This window comes from Alligator mississippiensis, chromosome 10 (assembly GCF_030867095.1).
Source record: "Alligator mississippiensis isolate rAllMis1 chromosome 10, rAllMis1, whole genome shotgun sequence".
In the NCBI taxonomy this organism is placed as follows: domain Eukaryota; kingdom Metazoa; phylum Chordata; order Crocodylia; family Alligatoridae; genus Alligator; species Alligator mississippiensis.
Window position 1 is genome coordinate 77604708 of NC_081833.1, and position 20340 is coordinate 77625047.

General features: G+C 54.8%; 2 protein-coding genes and 1 non-coding gene across 4 annotated transcripts in view; all 3 read left to right on the plus strand.

Annotated features, from left to right (window-relative positions):
- The window catches only part of AP1G1 (adaptor related protein complex 1 subunit gamma 1), a 47234-nt gene extending 31523 nt beyond the window's left edge, over positions 1 to 15711 (plus strand). For both annotated transcript variants that reach the window (XM_059714018.1, XM_059714019.1), the window contains exons 12-23: positions 2373 to 2513; positions 3065 to 3119; positions 5401 to 5523; positions 5852 to 5941; positions 6135 to 6262; positions 6775 to 6879; positions 7609 to 7750; positions 8246 to 8372; positions 8832 to 8933; positions 9179 to 9339; positions 13263 to 13361; positions 14437 to 15711. In XM_059714018.1, coding sequence (XP_059570001.1) covers positions 2373 to 2513; positions 3065 to 3119; positions 5401 to 5523; positions 5852 to 5941; positions 6135 to 6262; positions 6775 to 6879; positions 7609 to 7750; positions 8246 to 8372; positions 8832 to 8933; positions 9179 to 9339; positions 13263 to 13361; positions 14437 to 14538 — 1375 coding nt within the window. In that variant the 3' untranslated portion in view covers positions 14539 to 15711. The remainder of the gene's footprint in view (positions 1 to 2372; positions 2514 to 3064; positions 3120 to 5400; positions 5524 to 5851; positions 5942 to 6134; positions 6263 to 6774; positions 6880 to 7608; positions 7751 to 8245; positions 8373 to 8831; positions 8934 to 9178; positions 9340 to 13262; positions 13362 to 14436) is intronic.
- LOC132243650 (small nucleolar RNA SNORD71) lies at positions 1063 to 1149 on the plus strand. The gene has a single exon (XR_009455377.1). It is a non-coding gene; the product is annotated as a small nucleolar RNA SNORD71 (small nucleolar RNA).
- Positions 15712 to 17311: 1600 nt separating the features above from the next.
- Positions 17312 to 20340, plus strand: part of PHLPP2 (PH domain and leucine rich repeat protein phosphatase 2) — a 37695-nt gene continuing 34666 nt past the window's right edge. Inside the window, exons 1-3 of the mRNA XM_059714030.1 lie at positions 17312 to 17390; positions 17512 to 17732; positions 19833 to 19966. Coding sequence (XP_059570013.1) covers positions 17316 to 17390; positions 17512 to 17732; positions 19833 to 19966 — 430 coding nt within the window. The 5' untranslated portion in view covers positions 17312 to 17315. The remainder of the gene's footprint in view (positions 17391 to 17511; positions 17733 to 19832; positions 19967 to 20340) is intronic.

The following is a 20340-nucleotide window of genomic DNA, read 5'->3' on the forward strand; positions in this document are numbered from 1 at the left end:
AGGGCTCTGCTGTTGTACAGGTTCTAGGCAAGAAGACTTGGGCAGATGGATGGGGAGGCAGATCTGTTAGATTGTCCGGCTTTGCTCTTTGCACTGCAGAAGCATTCCTTGTTCCTTCTTAGTGCTCAGTGTGAGGTTGCAGCTTGCTCCTTTGGGGGATTTGGAGCCTGCTCCGTCTTGCTATTAAGAAGGTTTTTCCTGATATTTGGCCTAAATTTTCTTCCTCTTAATTTTGTCCTGTTACTTCTGATGACCATTTTAACCACAGTCAAGTTACTCTTCCCCCTCTGGCCTTTGTACCTGCTGGATCAGTGGGCTGTTGTTATGGTTCCCATCCCACTCCCTCATGTCTCCTCACTGGCTGAGCTGCATATATTCAGTTCATTTAATCTTTCTCCTAAGTCTCCTTCCCAGCTCTTTGACCATTCTCTCTAAACTCCCTCCTGTTTGTCAGGAGTCTTCCTCCTAATTGGTGACTAGAACTCAGTGCAATGTACCATGCATCTTTGCACCAAAATCAGAGAGATGGAGACCATTGTGTGCTTGCTCTGTGATGCGATGTCTCTGCATTTGCAGCCCTAGATTTCTTTTACCCTCTTGCTGTCGGCATATTGCAGACAGGTTTTGTTTCCCCCTTTGAGCTGTCCTGACTCCTTTTTTGACCCTCTTGATTGTACTATAATGATGATGGTCTGTACATACGGAACACTAATTGCCAAGGTGAATCTGCATTTTGTGCTACTGTATTCTAGGTTTCTTTTTGCCCTTTGCTGTTGTCTGCCCAGGGGGTTCTGATTTCTTTGCATTTGCTTTTCTGTTAAAGCTGGGCTTAGTCTGTCTTTTTAGTAGGTTTTGCATAATCTGTCCTTACAGCACAAGGATTCTGTAGATCAGAATATCTCTGCTGCTGACTTGGGACTTGCATGGGACTATAAATAGAGGCATGGCTGTGTTGTCAGGGACTAGCATGGCCTCTGAGTATAGGACGTCAGGTGAGACGTGTCGGAGACCACTAGGAAATTGAATGCATGCTGGAGCCCCAGGGAAACTTGTACTCTGTTCTGTGCTGTTGAAGGATGAAGCTTTAGAGTGATCCATCGGCAGAGCGTTCTCTTGCAATGCTGACACTCAAGCTGCTGACAACGCACTTGTCATTCCAGCCGTAGGCTTACAGCATGATGGACTCCTTGGAGCGGATGAAGCTGTGAGGCTTGAACTTGTGGAAATGGGTGCAGGGAAAAGTGTGGCCATCTTGTACGTTTTGCTGTTGGTCCTCTGTTGAGCCCTGTCTCCAGTAGCCAGGTTGTAATGTGTGAAATGCCTGGGTGGTGCAGTACAAAATGCCTTCTTCATGTGAACCTCGGTGCAAATCCCAGATGTGATCAAACTGGGGCTGGTAGCTCCATAAAGAGAACAAATCCCTTAATATGTTCAAAAAAATGTGTTTGTGGTGAGCAGCATTTACCATTTGTGCAAATGCCTCTGGCTGTGTTGTTGGTTAACCTGACGCGCGCATGGACGAGCCTGTTGCCCAGCAGGGTTAGGCATAAGAGACCTTTTATTAAATAGCAGGAACAGAAGGACTTGGATTTAAATGGACCCAGCTGAACATGAGTCCCTAGTCCCAAAATGTGCCAAAATGGTGGGAAACTGGAGAGATTTAGGAAGGAGCTTCAGGACTGATGTTTTGAGATCTGTAAATATTGCCTTTTAGAATGGTATGAGCTCAGTCTGTGTAGCTTATCGGGGAGTAGGGTAAGGGGTAGGTTGGTGACTGCCAGCAGGTGCATACATGGGCAGAAGGCCTCTGCTGTAGAGCTCCCTGGTTTAACAGTTGAAAAAAAGAGTTGATGGGTAGAAGCTAGGGCCAACCAAACTTTTACCACTGGGGTTGGAGGTAACCCCTGCAACAGCTGGCCTGGGTGCATGGTGGGCTCTCCATTACTTGGAGCCTTTAAATCCAGTCTGGGTGTCTAGTCTGACTAGCTGCTATGATCTGAATGCAGGGGTTGCTGGGTGAAGTGCTCTGGCTTGGCTTGTTTTGGATTGTGGAGGAAGTCAGGTAATTGAACTAAAATCTGTGAAGCCTGTCAAAGCCTGCGGTTGTCCTGCCATCTCTCCCGTGTCTCAGCTGAACTTAGCTGCAGGCACAGATCTTTGCAGACTACTGGGACTGCTCCATTGTTTTGTTTTATCCCTTTGGTGGAGAACTTGGAAACAGCCCATGGATGGGAAGGTGATGGCTCTTTGCTTCAGAGCCCCTTCCCCCCCTCAGGGTAAATGAGCATTGCTGCCTCTTCTTTGTGAAACAAGCATTTGTGCAGCCTGTGATAGCTGAGTCACTTGTTACCCTTGCCTCCATCTTGTCCCAGGCGTGCAATGGAACTGAGCTTTGCTCTGGTTAATGGAAACAACATCCGTGGAATGATGAAGGAACTGCTGTATTTCCTGGATTCCTGTGAGCCTGAGTTCAAGGCAGATTGTGCATCTGGAATATTCCTTGCAGCAGAAAAGTAAGGACTTAATGTGCACGTTATGCCCTCCTGGGGTCTGGAATTGTGTAGGAGTGCACTGTTCCTCTGCCTAGAAGAAACGAGGCTGGGACACTTCAGTAGGCTGCAGACTGAGCCTTGTGCAAGTTGGCAGGAGGCCTGTCCAGAGGAGCAGTACGGTCTAGTGCTGACTGCTGTGGGACGGGCATCTTATGTGGGAGCTTAACTGGGTCTGTCGTTAAACAAGTCCAGGACTTGGACTGTATTCCAAGGAGCAGCAAGATGCCGCATTTGGCGCATCCAGCTTATTGCACTGTGACCGGTGGGGGGCATGTTCTAGCTGGCAGAACAGCCTTGTGGCACTGTTTGCGCAGAGTGCCCTGGGCTGCATCGTGATGCTGGTCTGTCAAAGCTGACGTCCTGTAGGTTGGAGAGAGACAGGTTCCAAAGGAATGTGAAAAGACTTCCTGGAAGGCAAGGGGCTGGGAGGTGAATGGAGAGGAGGCTTGGATGCCAGCAGGAGCTGCTGATGGTAGTCACCTTTTGACTTGATTTCCAAATTGTTTTCTCAGATATGCCCCTTCCAAGCGTTGGCACATAGACACAATCATGCGAGTCCTGACAACGGTAAGTAGCAAGCCTGTTCCCTGAGAGCCCGTGGGCACTTTGCTCTAACCCTGCAGAGATGAGGCTGCGTTGGTATTTAGAGTCTTTGACCACTGTGGGCTGTCCTGCTGCCAACAGCCAGCCTCAGTGCATGAATGCAGCACCTTTTGGGGTGGATAGTGGGGTCCTGAAACCTTTGGCAAGGTCGTTCTTTTCATGTTATTTTGGGAGGCAAAAAGCACATTTCAACAGAGCCTGGGGGAAGGTGCCGTGGAATGGTGTCATTGTGCCTCATGTTGGAGCATCCCCAGAGGTTCCAGCTGGGTTCAGGGCCTCCTTGTGCTGCAAGCAATGCAGATAGAAAAGGAAACACAAGCCCTTTTGGGAGAGCCGTGGCCAAGGGGCCAAATGCTGCCTGAGGGACGAGGGCCTTGTCAGTACAGACCACCTTAGTCAGGTAGTCCTAGGTTCCTTTTTGTAACCACAATACTGAGGGCCAGCTGATCTGTCTGCTGTTTCACTTGATGATTTGTTTTTGGCCAACCTGGTGAAGCTGACAGGTACATTTGAGACTATAGCTCTTCTACTGAGGAACTGGGATTAGCTCAGGTGCCAGAATGGTCCCATTATGTGGGTCCCAGTACAGAAAGGAGCATCCTTGGTTATGATTAACAGTTATTATTTTCCATGAGAGCCAACTCCTGAACATTGAGAGGAGCTATGGAAGGGGCCAGCTAGGAAACGGTGCTCATCAGGGTTGCACACATTCTCTTTGGATTTTCTGCCACAGCTGCTTTTGGGTTGAGGGTGGATCATCTGATTCATAGATTCTAGGGTCGGAAGGGACCTCAATAGATCATCGAGTCCGACCCCCTGCATAAGCAGGAAAGAGTGCTGGGTCTAGATGACCCCAGCTAGATACTCATCTAACCTCCTCTTGAAGACCCCCAGGGTAGGGGAGAGCACCACCTCCCTTGGGAGCCCGTTCCAGACCTTGGCCACTCGAACTGTGAAGAAGTTCTTCCTAATGTCCAATCTAAATCTGCTCTCTGCTAGCTTGTGGCCATTGTTTCTTGTAACCACCAGGGGTGCCTTGGTGAGTAAAACCTCACCAATTCCCTTCTGTGCCCCCGTGATGAACTTATAGGCAGCCACAAGGTCGCCTCTCAACCTTCTCTTGCGGAGGCTGACGAGGTCCAGTCTCTCCTCGTAGGGCTTGGCCTGCAAGCCCTTAACCATACGAGTGGCCCTTCTCTGGACCCTCTCCAGGTTATCCACATCCCTCTTGAAGTGCGGCGCCCAAAACTGCACACAGTACTCCCAAGTGCAGTCTGACCAGCGCCCGATAGAGGGGAAGTATCACCTCCTTCAGTGGCTCTCAGTATTCAGGTTCCTGGCCTTTAACCAAAGGGCCTGTAAAGGCAGGCTGGCAGGGCAGTCTTGGACTCATCCTCCTTCATCGGAGTGGGATCTGACTGCCTTCATCAAAAGCCAAGGGATTTTTTCAAAGACACTCCTGGTATGAAGGGCCTGGTGCCGCTGCCTCCCATGCTGCTACTGTTGGTATTGAAGTCCAGGGTTCCTCTGTGCCATGCCCTCAGTGTGGATGAATTCATACAAGGTGGGCTGGTCTGTAGAGCAGTCATTCCTTCAGGCCTGTGAGAGAGCTCAGAGGGATTCCCTTTGTAGGGGCACCTGCTACTCCAGTTGTCATAAGGTGGAAAAGGAAAACACTGGCCATGAGGTACCATTTTGCCATGCAGGCAAGTAAAGAAAAGCTTCTGGGAGCCCGTGTAATGCTGTGTTACTCTGTCCAGAGAATGTTTTGGACTCAGATGTACAGCATTAGGAAACTGCAGCTGTTCCCTACCAGCGGGGAAAATGTATATAGTACATCTGGTTTACATACCTGGTATCATCTTCTCCTGGCCACTATGATGGGCCCAGCATAAACCTCTGAAGAGAGTCTTGTCTTCTTGTGACCCTTCTATGCGGGCACCAGGGCTAGTGCCAGTGGCCAGGAGAAGTTGTCAAGCTAGCTTCTCTTGTTCCCCCACTGGGGAGGCAGGATCCCAATTAAGGCTCATTGTTGTGTGCATGCATCATAAGTCACCTCCCCAGAGAGCTCCCAGTTTGGATTTGATGAGATGTGACAAGTAGATTTAGCAAATGTGGAGGGAGAGTGAAATCCTTTAACTGCTAGCAGACCTCAGGTGGCTTGTAAGGCTCTTGGGAGTATGTTGGAAGAAGGTGGAACCAGGGACACCTGGCATGTTCCTTAAAGATGTGACTTCTCTTTCAGGCAGGGAGCTATGTTCGTGATGATGCTGTCCCCAACCTGATCCAGCTGATAACCAACAGCATGGAGATGCATGCCTACACTGTGCAGAGACTCTACAAAGCTATCTTTGGTGACTACTCCCAGGTACTTGTCCAGCAGTGACCTCTGGTTTCCATGCTGCTGTTGTCATAAGCCAGTATTACTTGGTGCTTGCTAAGTAAGCTCCAGGCCAAGCGTAACAACCATCACCAGTTTCAAGTAGGGGTGGGAGCCTGGTATTTGCCTTGGCTATACCTTTTTGTTTGGTGACACACTCTTCCTGTTCTTCCCCTATTGGGAATCTGGCTTCGAAGCCTGGCCAGAGGACCACACCTGCTGCATGTACTCTAGGTCAGCTGTTCTGGTCCTCGGCTTTGTTTACTCGCATATTGCACAGCTTGTTCCTGATGTATCTGGTTGATTCTTCTTACAGCAGTCCCTGGTGCAGGTGGCCTCCTGGTGCATAGGAGAGTATGGAGATCTGCTGGTGTCTGGTCAGTGTGAAGAGGAGGAGCCAATTCAGGTACACCTGTGGGAGGAGGAAGCTGGGGCCAGAGTCAGGTGCTCTTGGACACATGGGAGAGGAGGAGATTTGCATGAGCAGCTGCCACTCGCCCACCATGGCAGCGAGAGAGGAAATGACCTTGTTGTGTGCCTGGGAAGGGTCTGCTTCACAGACGTTTGACAATCGCCCTCTGATTTCTTGGTTCCTGCAGGTAACGGAAGATGAAGTGCTTGATATCTTGGAAAGCATCCTGATATCAAACATGTCTGTATCCGTCACACGAGGCTACGCTCTCACTGCCATCATGAAGCTTTCCACTCGGTTCACCTGCACAGTCAAGTGAGTGTCTGGCAGGTGCTGGCATGGCATGGGAGGGTAGGACGGGTGGTAAAGATCCATGGGTGCCGGCTGTGCTGGAACTGAGTCAGGGTATTGGTCAGATAGTGTCTGACCTTTGTGTGCGTGTTTGCGGCTAGTCTGCAATCTGTGGAGACTGCAGCCAGATGCTGGCAGTTGTGCTTGAAAGTTCTTTGTTGGGTAAGAGACTCCTCACTTAGTTATACACTGTCCTGATTTCCCCTCTGCTTTGCCAGAAGAGAATGAGCAGCTCTCTTCCTTGCACGCATCTCTCCGGGGGCTGTTGGGCAGCATGCATCATGGTATTCCAGCCAAGTGATAGCTAAACAACAGAGACATGCAGGGCTGTGTAGACACCAGGTCAAAAACTAAGCTAAAATGGGTGTCCCTGCTGAGTTACCAGGGGTTCCACAGACCTCTGCTAGGCAGTGACGGCCCTGCAGGTGCGCCCTGATCCCTGGCTTAAGACCTGTTGGTCCCCATCTGTCCTGCAGCCGCATCAAGAAGGTGGTGTCCATCTACGGCAGCAGCATCGATGTGGAGCTCCAGCAGAGAGCAGTGGAATACAATGCACTCTTCAAGAAGTATGACCACATGAGGTGAGTGCAAGAGGTTCCTTGTGCGGCACCAGTAGGGAGAGGCTAGCCCCAAGGCCTGTGTGACTCCTGCCAGAGCTCACGATTCTGACTAGTGCAGCTTCCCATTCTTCAGCACTCCAGATATGTCAGCAGTTTGCTAGGAGTCTGGTCAGCATCACGCTTAGTGGCTCTAGCTTCACCTCTCAGTGGGGAGTGCCACCTTCTGGGGCAAAGGATTTTCTCCTCTGCTGCTTTGGTTGCAGAAGCTTGAACTGGCATGTCACCTGCTCTTGTGCACACACCCTGCCTCCTGTGCTTAGTCTCTGCCCTTTCAGGAGGGGCTACTGGGCCTCAGACCCAGGTGATCATCTTCCTGGTCAAGTTGCTGAGGCTGGCAGTGAATAACTGCTGTTCCCATTGGATCTTCTAGCTCTACTGGCTGATCTGCTGAGCCATTCTCCCCTTGAGTCCTGGCTTCCTGTGCCAGCCTTGCAGTGGAACCTGTCTCATGTAGCTAATGGGGACAGGACTTATCTCCATCCCTGCTATGTGGGACAGTGTCAGTCAGTAGCAAGGTTACACTGGGTGAGGCAGGGTCAGAGTCTTTAGCTGGCTCAGGCTTGTTTGTGTGATTCCCATAGCTCCAACAGAGAAGGGCAAGTACTCTGTGCACCCCGTTCTCACTGTGTCTTGGGGTTTGGGTTGGGACCAGGGGAGATGGCACAGTGTAACCGTGTCAGCTTCTTTCAGGCCAGCCCTGCTTGAGAGAATGCCTGTTATGGAGAAGGTGACCACTAATGGCCCCACTGAGGTCGTACAGACCAATGGAGAGACAGAGCCAGCAGTGCTGGAAACCAAACCTCCTCCTCCTGGGCTGCAGCCCACCAGCCAGGTAATGGAAGCTGCCCCCTTCCCACGGTGCAGCCTTTCCCACTGTCAGAATGACCTAAGGTGCTGGGAGACCAGTGCCGTCTCCCCAGTGAGCACCTCACTCCTTATTGCCAGCTTCTTCGACCCAGGTCTTGACTGCCTGATGCAACCTCTCCCCTGCTGGTTCCCAGGCCAGGGGAGCAGGTCAGTGGGCAGCAGAGGCTGCCACAACAGGAGCACAGGCAGGAGCAGTGCTTGCAGATGGATGGAGACAGCCCCAGGGAGGAGTGCTGACCTGCCTGCTGGCATCAGACTCCTCCCTCCCCTGCCACAGTCCTGCAGAGCCCAGGACTGAGACCATGATCTGCATTAGGTTACCGCTGGAGCATTCAGAGGTGCTCTGACTAGTCTGTAACGGTGGGTCCCTTTAGTCTGCAAACAAGTGGAGTCTGTTGTGGGTAAAAGTGAAGGCAGTGGGGAGCTGAGTGTGTTACTGCCTCTATCACTTTCTCATTAGGCAAATGATTTGTTGGACTTGTTGGGAGGAAATGATACTACCCCAGTAATTCCCACTGCACCAATGAGTAAGCCGGCCTCTGCTGGTGGGGAGCTCCTCGACCTCCTGGGAGACCTTAACCTGACAGGTGAGCCCCAGCTGTCGCTGTGGAAGCTTTCCAGGACCTCTGCCCTCAGTAGGAGGGAGGGGGTGTCAGTCTGGCTGTAGATGTGAGAGGTCAGGCACCCTTCTGCCAAGGCATGCTGTGCCCTCAGGGGTGGAAGCCCAGGTTGATACAAACAGCAGAACGGTCTGGGCTGAGATGGGGTTCTCCATTCTTTGCCTTGGGCCAGGCTGAGCACTCACCAGGAGAAGCTGGAGTCCGGGCCTCTTCTCTCTGCCTGGAGAAACGCTCACTTTGAGGGGTTACTCTGCTGACAGAAGCCAAAACCAGCAATGCCATGTGGGCGGGTGGCAGGGGGGGCATGGCTTCATTGGTGTTCGCTTACAGAAGTGTTATGCTCTGACTGGCTGGTTCTCCAGGTGGGAGAAGTCTCCCCCACTTTCTACAAACTAAACTTTGGTTTCCTCTTAACACTTCCCATAGGTTCTCCAGCCTCTGCCCCCGCCCCTGCCCCACAGATATCACAACCTCCGTTCCTGCTGGATGGACTCTCATCACAGCCTCTCTTCAATGACATTGCTGCTGGTAGGAGCCTGTGAAAGCCAAGCCCAGGGTGTTGTGGTGTGACCATCTTTTGCAGCGGGGGGCTAAGGGCTGGCTGTGAGGAGGAAGGAGTTGCGAGAGCTTGGGAGCCAAGTTTTGAAGGACAAAGGAGATGAGTTAATGGAGTTGGAGTTCCACACTAGGCTGTACTGGGTTGGTGATGGGAAGGGGACCCAGTGCCATTGGGTGACACCAAGTCCCTGTCGGGTGGCTACTCTCTTCTGCAGGCATTCCCTCTATCACTGCATACAGTAAGAATGGGCTGAAGATTGACTTCACCTTTGAGAGGTCAAACACAAACCCCAGTGTCACCGTGATCACGATACAGGCCTCCAACAGCACGGAGCTGGACATGACAGACTTTGTTTTCCAGGCTGCAGTACCAAAGGTAAGACCCCCAGCAGGCTTCATGGTGGGACAGGAGCCCACTCCTGGTTTTCAAAGGTTTGCTGTTCAGCTCCACCCCAGAAGGAGCAAAGTCCAAGATGCACAGGGCAGTAAAGGCGTTCCCTCAGGACAGGAATGGCTCTGCAGCCTGACACCTAGGGCTGTTGAGTTGTACATGCTGTGGAAAGCTATGAGCCTTTCAAGCTGGGGTTTCCCTGCCAGTGCAGTCTTGCCTGAGACCATGCTGCTTCCTTGGTAAGCTGGTAACCGCATCCCAGAAAAAGTTTGGGTGGAAGAGGCCAGGAAGGGGCAGGGTTGTACAGACTGAAGGGACGAGGCATGAGCCATAACCCACATTGCACGGCTCCTGAGCCAGACCAGTTGCTTACTTGTCAGCGTAAAATGCTGGTGACTTCCTAGGGAGCACTTGGTTGAAGTAGCTTGGGACTTTGCAAGCACATGTGTCTGCCTGAATGTTTCTGAATTATGGTGTTGGTACTTAAGAGGGAGATGTGACGTTCCCGTCAGTTGCCATGGAGCTGACTTTGTCCTCTGGTCTACCACTGGATCACTCGGCCCCTCCTGCATTAGTTATCATATTGCAGGCAGGAGCCAAACCTCCCTGATCACTTTGTATAGTCCTAGAGAAGGGCTGGAAGGGACCTCCAGAGGTCATACCTAGTCCAACCCCTGCCTGAGGCAGGATCAGTCCTGCCCAACCATCCCAGACAAACCTCTTGTCCAACCTCTGAGCAGAATGACAGAGTCAACCCTCGGGTGTCCCTCAAGGTTCAGTACTCAGACCAGTGCCATTCAACATGTTCATCAACTATTTGGGTTTGGGTATTAAAAGCGAACTGGTGAAGTTTGTTGACAACACCAAACTATGAGGGAGTGTGGTCATGCTCGAAGACGGGCTGGCAATACAGGCCAACCTGGACGGGCTTGCGAGATGGGCAGACCTCAACCTGATGTTGTTTAATACAGAGAAATGCAAAGTGTTCCAGCTGGGGAGAAATAACCCACAACACACTTACAGGCTCAGCAGTGCTCTGCTTGCCAGCACCACAACTGAACGAGACCTGAGTGTTGTGATAGACCACAAAATGAACATGAGCCACCAATGCGATGCCATAGTTGGCAGAGCTAATTAAACACTGGCCTGCATCTACCGAGGCATTTTGAATAAGGCTGAGGATGTCATCCTCCCACTCTACTCAGCCTTGGTAAGACCACAGCTGGAGTAATGCATCCAGTTCTGGGCACCGCACTTCAGGAAGGATGTGAAGTTTGAAAGAGTCCAAAGGAGGGCCACCTGCATGAATAGAGGCCTAGAGACCAGGTGATACAAGGAGAGGCTGAAAGACTTGGGATTGTTCAGCCTGGAGAAGAGAAGACTCAGACAGGACTTAGTGGCAGCCTATAAGTATATCGGAGGCATACATCAGGGTCTGGGAGAGCATCTGTTCACCAAGTCACCCCAGGGGAGGACAAGAAATAATGGGCACAAGCTGCTTGAGAATCGCTTCAGGCTAAACAAAAGGAAAAACTTCTTTACAGGTTGAGTGCCGAGGGTTTGGAACAGGCTCCCCCCCAGAAGTGGTACAGTCACCCGCCCTGGTGATCTTGTTGGGGTCAGCTGATCCCAGCAGCCTTTCCTGCCCAAGTGCAGGGGAGCTGGACCCAATGATCTGTAAGGTCCTTTCCAGCCCCTAACATCTGTGAAACCCTGATGTAACACAAAACCTCACACCCTAACCTGCCACAGGTAAAGCAGGGGGTCCGCAGTGACCAATGTCTTATTGCTGCAAAGGAGGTTAAAATACACTTGAGATCCCATGTAGAGACCATGCTCCCTGCTACAGAGAAAGGTAAAAACCCCCACAATTCATATCGGTCTGACAATGGGGAAAATTCCTTCTTGACCCCAAATGCAGCATTGGTGTGACCCTGCGTAGAGAGGTAAGACCCCTTAGCTAGGAACCTGCAGCTTTGGTCCCAACAGGAGTATTGGCACAGCCCAGTCAAAATCCACAGCCTTGGCTGTAGCCAACACCTGATGCTTCTGAAGAACGCTTAAAAACACCCAGACACATGTAGCAGCAGGAAGGGGAAAAAAATCCCTCTTGAACCCATGTAGCAACCAGCAAAGCCCAGAAGCCTAGAAAATCCCCATAGTAGAAAATAAGCCTTGCTACGCCTAGATTATTCCTGACCAGCGTCTGTCCAACCTTCTTGAACACCTCCAGTGACGGAGAGTCCGCAGCTTCCCTGGGTGTCTGTTCCACTGCCTCCCTGCTCTAGCAGTGACTGAGTTTTTCCTAACGAAATATCGGGTTGCCCTGCTGCCCTGTCAAGAGTGGGCTGACCATAAGGTGGCAAGGTTGGACAAGGTGCTGTTGCATGGTTTTTGGTGTTGCTTGCAGCTAGGACTGGGCAGGAACCTGGCAGCAGCAAGTGCCTTATGATTGAAGCTACATGTGGGCTAAACGTGGAAAGGGTCATGGGTAGGCTGAATTTATCTGCAGGTTTTGGCTGTTCTACCTGAACATTAGGCTTGAAGGTGCACTGCTGAACTGCCTGCCCCAGTCTTATTTAAAACGGCACTGTCTGAGCCCCTGCATTTCATTCATCCTTGCAGCATCTGTGTGAGATCCGTAAGGATTATTCCCGTTTTGCAGATTAGGAATTGTGGTACAAGAGAGGATATGTAACTTGCCTAAAGTCACCCAGGGAGTCTGAAGAAGAACACTTGTTTTCTGTACCTGGAGTCCAGTGTCCTGCACACCAGACAATTTCCCACCCCCTCTACTCTGGTCTGAGGCACGTAGATAAGATTTCATAGACATCAGGGCTGGAAGGGACCTCGGAAGATCATCGAGTCCAGCCCCCTGCCCAAAGGGCAGGAAGTCAGCTGGGGTCATAGGATCCCAGCAAGATAAGCATCCAGTTTGGTCTTGAAGGTGTTCAGTGTAGGTGCTTGAACCACCTCCGGTGGCAGGCTGTTCCAGACCTTGGGGGCTCGGACAGTAAAGAAATTCTTATGTCCAGCCTGAAACGGTCTTGTAGTAGTTTATGACTGTTCGACCTCATCATCCCTTGGGGCGCTCTGGTGAACAAACGTTCCCCCAGATACTGGTGGTCACCCCTGATAAACTTGTAGGTGGCCATCAGATCACCCCTGAGCCTGCGCTTTTCCAGGCTAAAGAGCCCCAGAGCTCTCAGCCTGTCATCGTAGGGTCTGCTTCCCTGAGCTCTGATCATGCACGTGGCTCTTCTCTGGACTCTCTCAAGCTTCTCCACATCCTTTTTGAATTGTGGAGCCCAAAACTAGACGCAGTACTCCAGCTGCGGCCTCACCAAGGCCGAGTACAAGGGGAGAATGACGTCCCGGGATTTGCTTGAGAAGCATCTATGGATGCAAGCCAGCGTTTTGGTCGCTTTACTAGCCGCAGCATCGCATTGCAGGCTCATGTTCATCTTGTGGTCAATGATGACCCCAAGTCTTTCTTCCGTAGTGCTAGCCAACATAGCACTGCCGAGCCTATAAGGATGCTGCGGGTTTTTCTTCCCAAGGTGGAGAACCTTGCATTTATCGGCGTTGAACACTGTCAGATTCTCATCCGCCCACTTGCTGAGTCTGTCCAGGTCAGCCTGGATCACCAGCCTGTCTTCTGGTGTGGATGCTTTGCCCCAAAGTTTGGTGTCATCGGCGAACTTGACCAGTTCGCTTCTGACTCCAGTGTCCACATCATTAATGAAGATGTTGAACAGTATGGGTCCAAGGACAGAGCCTTGGGGGACCCCACTGGTCACAGGACACCACGATGAGTGACTTGCATTAATTACACATAAATGTGTTAGATGCCTGATGAAATGGCATAACTGTACTGTTTCTGAAAGGTCTTTTCCCCTTCTCTTCAGACATTCCAGCTGCAGCTCCTGTCTCCTAGCAGCAGTGTCATCCCAGCATTTAACTCGGGGACCATCACACAAGTCATCAAAGTCCTGAACCCACAGAAGGTGAGCAGAGTTGGCAGAAGGAATTCCTTATGTTTGTTTGAGCATCTGTGGTGTCTGGTATTGACTGATTTGGAACAGAGTCCTGTTTTTTCTCTGGGTGGAACAGGTTGGCTGGTGATGGGGAGTCGCAGGTACTGTGGTTATGGTTAGGAAAGGGCTTTGAAAAAAATCCAGTGGCCCACCCATTGATTCAGCCAATGGTAAAAGGAACAGGGGTCTCTTCCCCAGCAGCCTGGTTAATAAAGCATCTACAAGTGGAACTTTATTTAAGGGTGGCCCACATGGGAAGAAAGTGAGCATTGGCTTTGTGCAGTTTGTGTAAAGCAGGCCTGAATGCAGGGCACCGTTTTCACATCAACTTTGCCAAAACTGGTTGTCTCTGCTGTTTGCTGGAGCATTTTTGTAGTCTCTGATGTAGTTTTGGAATTTTCTTTTGATTTTTCTGTCTCTGATCAAGACAGCTGTTCTCTGAAGTGGCCAGAGTGTTTAGGAACAATAAAGAAACAAATTAAGTAGTTTTAAAGTTTGAGTAAAGGTCCCTATCCCTCTTGGCTGCTAGGACCTTGGTCTCTTGTGATAACAGAATTATGCTAATTCAGTAGTGCCTCACAGAGGCTTCCAGAATAATTGACACTAAAAAAATTCCTTCATGTGGAGAACAAGCCACCCCTTTTTCTTTCTCTTTTTTTTTTTTTAGACAACCCAACCTCCTGAGGCCCTCAGAGCTACCCTAGAGCAGCAAAGTCTTGAGGCTTGGTAGACTTGGGTCCCAGGAGGGTGTGTTGGGCAGAAGGGAGGGCACTCAGGGGTTTCTCAAGGGCTCCAAGATCAGGAAGTGACTTTGTGTTTGAGAAAAGCAGGTGATACCAACCCCCTGGAGTGGAGCCCGGCAGAGGGAGGCTCAGGCCTGAAGCAAACACCCTATAATGGGTGTGCCTGCTGGCAGAACAGGTGGGGCTAACACCATGCCCATGCCTCCTACAGAAACGTTGGATCATGTGTGCTGGGGAAGAAGGGGAAATTCAGTTGGGAGTGTGGGGTGGCAGAGCTGATCTCTTTCTCTCTCCTCCTGCAGCAACAGCTCCGTATGAGGATCAAGTTGACATATAATCACAAGGGCTCTGCGATGCAGGATCTAGCCGAAGTCAACAACTTCCCCCCGCAGTCCTGGCAGTGAGGCTCTGGCGTCGTTCTTACTCTCACCCCACCCAATCAAAGGAACTCTGGGAAGAAGGTTGTGATCCCTGGCAATCCCCCAAACTGCACCATGGGCACGGGGAGCAGAGAGACCTGCTGATGTGGAGGGGTTTCCCTGATCGACTGCTGACTCTGAAGCATATCTGCTAAGACTAATCTCCTCCCCTCCACTGATGAGGCTGGCTGCTTGTGGGGGCTACTCTGCACTCCCTCACACATGCATTCACAGCCGGAAACAACATTCCCCTTCTCCCCCCAAAAACACAGCCTGTTTGGAAGAGAGGACTGGAATTCCTTGCAGGGAAGCTCTCCCCCTCTCTCCCCTTCTCTCTCTCTCTCTGCAGCGAGTGAGCAGCTTCCCCTTCTTTCTGCTGCCTTCTCTCTGTGGGGTGGGTGAGGTGCATTTTGATTCATCACTAGCTGGGTAGACATCTTCAGGCACTTTCATCTGGGGTTCAGGTTGGAAACTCATCCAGAGGGTGTTAGGGAGCCATGCCTTTTTCTTTCATATCCCCTGTGCTGGAGGAGGCTGTCCACTCTTTGTGGCCAATTCTGTGCATTGCTGTATACACACACCCCACACACACACAACTTTAGTTGTATGATGATACCAAGGGCAAGTCACACCTTGGAAGTTCATCTGCAAAGCTGGGACTGCAGGAAGAGCGGTGCAGGTGAGAGATGAGCAGATGGTTGTAGTGCCGGAACTGAAACAAAGCCCTGGTGCACTTGGGTTTTCTTCGCTTTCCGTCGTCGGCTGCAGCTCTGCAAACTTGCGCAGGTGTTTCTGTAGCTGCCTCCTTGGAAAGCTTCACTATGGATGAGAGACTCTGAGCTCCACCCTTGGCTGACCCATCCCACACCCAAAGTTTCAGAACTTACTGTCCAGTCCTGTGGCTGTTGGCTGTGGTAGGTGGGTAGAAAAGAGATGTCGAGCTCTATTGCCCTTAAAGAAAAGGCCTTGCTGCCTGCTGGAAGACTCATCGTAGACTACACTGCAAAGTCCCATTTCCCAGCTACTTCAGATCCTTCCCTCCTTTAATTTCCAGAGCCTGTTAGACCCCTGGATTCCATTTGAGTTCGTTCTGACTGGGACATTTGTGTTGTATCTGTAACATTGGCACTGAAATAAAGACCATGCAGTTTAAAGAGACCTTTTCCCACTTTGTACTTAATTAAAGTATCTATCCCATGTTCGTCTTCAACCAGAGTAATTAAACAAGCTGTTCTTCATGTGGAAGCCTGTCTCTTGAGCAAGTGGGTCCAAAGGCCTGAGGTCTGGTGCCCTTCTCAGTCCTGGGCCATTCTTACAGCTCTTCTCGAGAAAGCATGTTGCTGCGCCACAGCCGGAGTGCGATGCCGTTCGGATGTCTGTTCCATGAGCCCTGCTGGAGACCGACTGGACGCCAGAGATGGGGGCACTTGGTGGCTCGCACCCTCCAGGAGCAGGGGAAGGAGAGGGGCACACTTTGGATCTTCATCCCTTGAGCCTGCTGATGTTGAGCACGCTCGTCTCCAGCTCTGCTGCTTTGAAGGAAATGGACTGCAAACCTGCGCTATTTCTCCTAGGCCCTGCCAGCGCCAAGCTTGCAGGGACCCGCCCTGCACACTCGGTCTCTGACCTCTTCCAGGACATAGACCTAGCACTGGACTGTGCCTGTTCCTGGAATGGTTTCCCTCCGCCTGCGCAAGTGCTTCGAGAGCAGGTTGTGCTGCTCTCCTCGAGACGGCTGGCAGAAGTGGCCCTGCTCGGCACGGGCTTGGGGAACGGCTGTCACCGTTTTGTTCAGACTGCTGGTCTCGGTGTGCCAGAAAATACAGCATAAACCCGGTGCGCTGTAGCTATGCTGGGTCTTTGCGGGCCGCGCCTGCCTGCCTGCCTGCCCGGCCGGCTGGCTCGCAGGGAGGGCTCGGGCTCGGGCTCAGCCACAGCCTGCAGCTCGGAGGAGGCTCCCTACGGCAGAGCTCGGCTGGAGCACGGACGAGGTGCGGCGAGCTGGCCCGGGCAGGTGCATCGGCAGCAGTGGAAACGCCGACGCAACCACCACGGGCGTCGGAGCTGGCCGTGCAGACAGCCCGCGCCTGGCACAGCTCTAGGCCAGCTCCAGCTCCTGCTCCTGCCTTGCTGCAGCCCGGGCGCAGCCTGCCCGGCCCCTTCCCGGAAGAGCAGTGGTGCCGGCGCACGAGGGCGGCGCGTGGAGGGCCGGCCCGCGCTCCCCCGCGGGGACGGATGCTCGCTGCCCTTCCCCGGGCCAGGCCCGTGGCCCGAGCAGCGCTGGGGGCTGCTCTCTGCCGCTCTGCGCCCGGCCCGGCCCGGCCCGGCAGCTCCCGCGGCGCCGTGTTCGTCGGGGCCGGGACGTCCCGCCAGGCGGGCCCTGCAGCAGCAGCAGCAGCAGAGCAGGCTGTTTGGCCGGCGCCCCGCGGAGCAGCGAGAGAGCCCGGCCGGGCGTGGGCGTGGGCGTGGGCGCGGCCCGGCCCGCGCGGGGGGTCTGCGGGCAGAAGGCGAGGGGGAGCGGACTGCTGTCTGACCGCCGGAAGTGGGTAGCGCTTCCGGCCCGGCCGGTCCGGGTCGTGCATGCTAATGAGGCGACGGAGGCGGAGTCTAGGTGGGCTGCCGGGCGGTGGGCGTGGCCGGCACGCCAGCGAGCCCGTGGGCGGGGCCAGGCGGCGGAGCTGCTGCCGGTAGGCTACAGGGGTGGGCGGGGCCGGGTGACGCGCGTTCGCGCGGGGCGGGGCCGGGCCGGGCCGGCCGGGCCCATGGAGGCGGCGGAGCCGGACGAGGACGAGGCGGGCGGCCGGGCCGGGCCCCGCGCGGGCCCGCGCCTGCTCAAGGTGCGGGGGCCGGGGCGGTGGTCGCGGGGGCGGGGCGGGGCGGGGCGGGTCCTGTCCTGCGCCCCCCACCCCCTCGCGCGGCGGGAGCCCTTCCCCGCGCTGAGCGCCGCTCTCTCCGCAGAGGCCGGCGCGGCGCCGCGGGAGCCGGAGCCGGAGCTGGCGGTTCGGGTCGCGGGAGCGGAGCTGGCTGCGGGAGGACGCGGCGCGCGGCTGCGTGAGCATCCAGGGCGCGGAGCCCGCGGCCGCCCCGCGCCTCGTGCTGTGCAGCGCGCACACGGCCGCCGCCGAGCTCTGCCCGCCGGGACAGCGCCTCTACCTGCAGCTGCACGGAGACCTGCTCAGGTGAGCCCGCCCCGCCGCGGGACGGGGGCTCGGCTCTCCAGGGCTCGGCGGGAAGCGTGCGCGGGCCGGGCCGGCTCCCCTCCCCTCCCCTCCTCTCCGCGCGCAGACCTCTCTGGCGGGAGCCGAGCGGCAGCGGGGAAGGGGCCAGGCGAGCGCGTGTCCCCGCGCCTGGCACAGTGGGGCTGGGGTGCCTGGTGTCCGCGCCGTGCCGCGCCCCCGGGGTTGTCGTCTTGTGGCCGTCGCCTCCGGACCACGCTGTCCTGGCGCCGGAGAGGAGCCGCTTGAGTCCCTGCAGTCTCCCCGTGAATCACGAGGGTTTCGGCCACTGCCGGGTCCCTTGGTCGCCGCGTCTGACGGTCCCGCCGCGAGGCCCCTCGGTGCAGCGGCAGCTCCTTGCGAGAGGAAACGGCCGCAACTTCGGTGCCGTTGCGTCGCGTGCGCGCGCTGTCAGCCAGCAGCCGGGGGGGGAGCAGCTGCCGTGGCGGGGAGGCGGGGGCAGGTTCGCAGTGCTGCACCCCTCCAGCCTCTTCCTTGCGCCTGTGGGGCGGCAGCCGGCAGCTCTGTCTGGGCCGGGGACACCTCCTGTTTTGCCTGGGAAGGCTGTCCGGACTGGCACAGCGCTACCGCCCTTCACTTGGGACGCAGCTGGCCGATGCCGGAGCGGCGTGGAGCAGATGGAAGAGGCTGAGCTCTGTGGGGGGCTGGAGAGCGCAGAGGGTGCCAGGCCCTGGCTTGTGCCTCGTCGCAGCAGCCAGGCAGGGCTGGCAGGGAGCAAAGGGCCTAGGCCCCGGGGGAGTTTGTGGAGAGGCTGAGAGCAGAGGCCAGGCCGGCGTGGCTCCGCTCCGCACAGCTCTGGTGACGTGGGAACGGAACGTGCTCGACCACGTGTTTCCTTACAGCGGGTCGGAGGCCCTGCCGCGAGGTACGTGATGTTTGCAGCCGGGAGGGGCTGGAACTGGGAAAGCAGCAGCTCGGAGACGGGCTTGTGGGTCCCAGCGGGGAGCACCCTGCACGTGGGCTCCCAGCGGCATGGCGGCGAGAGGGCGCGGTTCTGTGGGGTGCGGGCGGGAAAGCCAGGCGGCCGTGCTGCCTCAGCAGGCAGGAACCACACGCCCTGTGCTGGCTGCCCTGTCAGCGCATCCGCAGGGACGTCTCCATGCTGGAGGATGCTCAGCGAAGAGCGGTGTGTGCTGCTTGGCTGTCTGGCAAACCTGCCTGCCCCCAAGACCTCCGTGCACTCGCAGGAGAGGGGGAAAGGCAACTTTCATCGTGGGCTGTCAATACCAGCAAGGGAAACGTCCGTTAAGTCAGGAGAAGAATATAGCAAGGAGCAGTCGTGGGCAAAGGAAGCTAAGGAAACTCGGAGTAGGAGCAAAGGGAAGGCTTTACTGGTGAGGCTGGCTTGCCTGTGGGAGCAGTTGCCAGAGGGGAGTCGTCCTGACTCCAAGTCCTGTTGCTGTGGCTGGCGTCAGTCTCTGGGCTACTCTGGCTTGGGCAGAAGCCGGGGCGGGCTGCCAGGATCGCTCAGTGAGTCTCTGGCCTTTGCAGTGCAGGAGACAAGAGGAGAGCAGGGCTCCGCTCTGGCTCCGTCTGCTGTCATCCTGTGTTCTGGGGAGGCTGCTGCGTCCCATCCCCGGCGATCCCGGCACTGCTCTGGCCACCTCCTGCAGCTACAGAGATGTGCTTCATTGGGGATGACTCTTGAGTGTCTTGTTCCAGGAGTGCCAGACCAGTGTGACCAGCATGCTCTCTGATCTGCTGTGCTCTCAGCTGCATTCGAAGGGGAGGCGGGGGGCAGTTTGCACTGCGTGGCTGGGGCTGACTTGGAACGGGCAGCGGGAGCTTCACTGGGTGCAGAGTGAGAGGTGCTGTGGGAAGCCCGCCTGGCATGCGACTGCCAAGGAGCATGTGTCTCATGTCTCAGGGATCAGGAGGGCAGCACCAAGTGTTCGCATGTCTTGTGGCAGGGAGCGTGGATCTAGGGGCCCTACCAGCATGGCCAAGGATGCCAGGCCCCTTCCACACTGTAGCAGGAGCGAGGGCCTGGGATTAGGGCCAGGCCTTGGCAAACTAATTTCCTTTCCTGCACTTCATCCCCAGACGGCTGGAGCCCACAGAGAAGCCCCTGCAGATCGTGTATGAGTACCTGGCCAGCCTCGGGTTCGAAGATCCCTTGAGGATACAGGAGGAGGCAGCAAACGCAGACCTCAGCTGTATGATCCGTTTTTACAATGGTAAGAATGTGTCTGGCATGTGCTGTCGTTCCGGGGGCCGGCGCTGGGACTGCGCCTGTGCAGCAGGCAGTGCAGCTGTATGCTAGAGCCTAGCCCATGCTCTTCTGCCCTGAGGAGAAGGAAGGAGGGTAACTAACCTCTTGCATACACGTGCTTCATCATGAGTCATGTGCACAGCTGGGGATGGTGAGAGCACTGGGCTATAGCAAAGGCAGCAATGGTATGGAAGCTGCTTCAGTGTATCACAACAAGTCCATTTGTTAGTGCCGGGGGGGAAAGGCAGAGCATGAGCAGCCGACATGGCTTTGCACTGATTACCCCAATCTCCTCCTATGCCAGAGTTACTACCTGGTGGAGGAAGGGAACACAGTGGG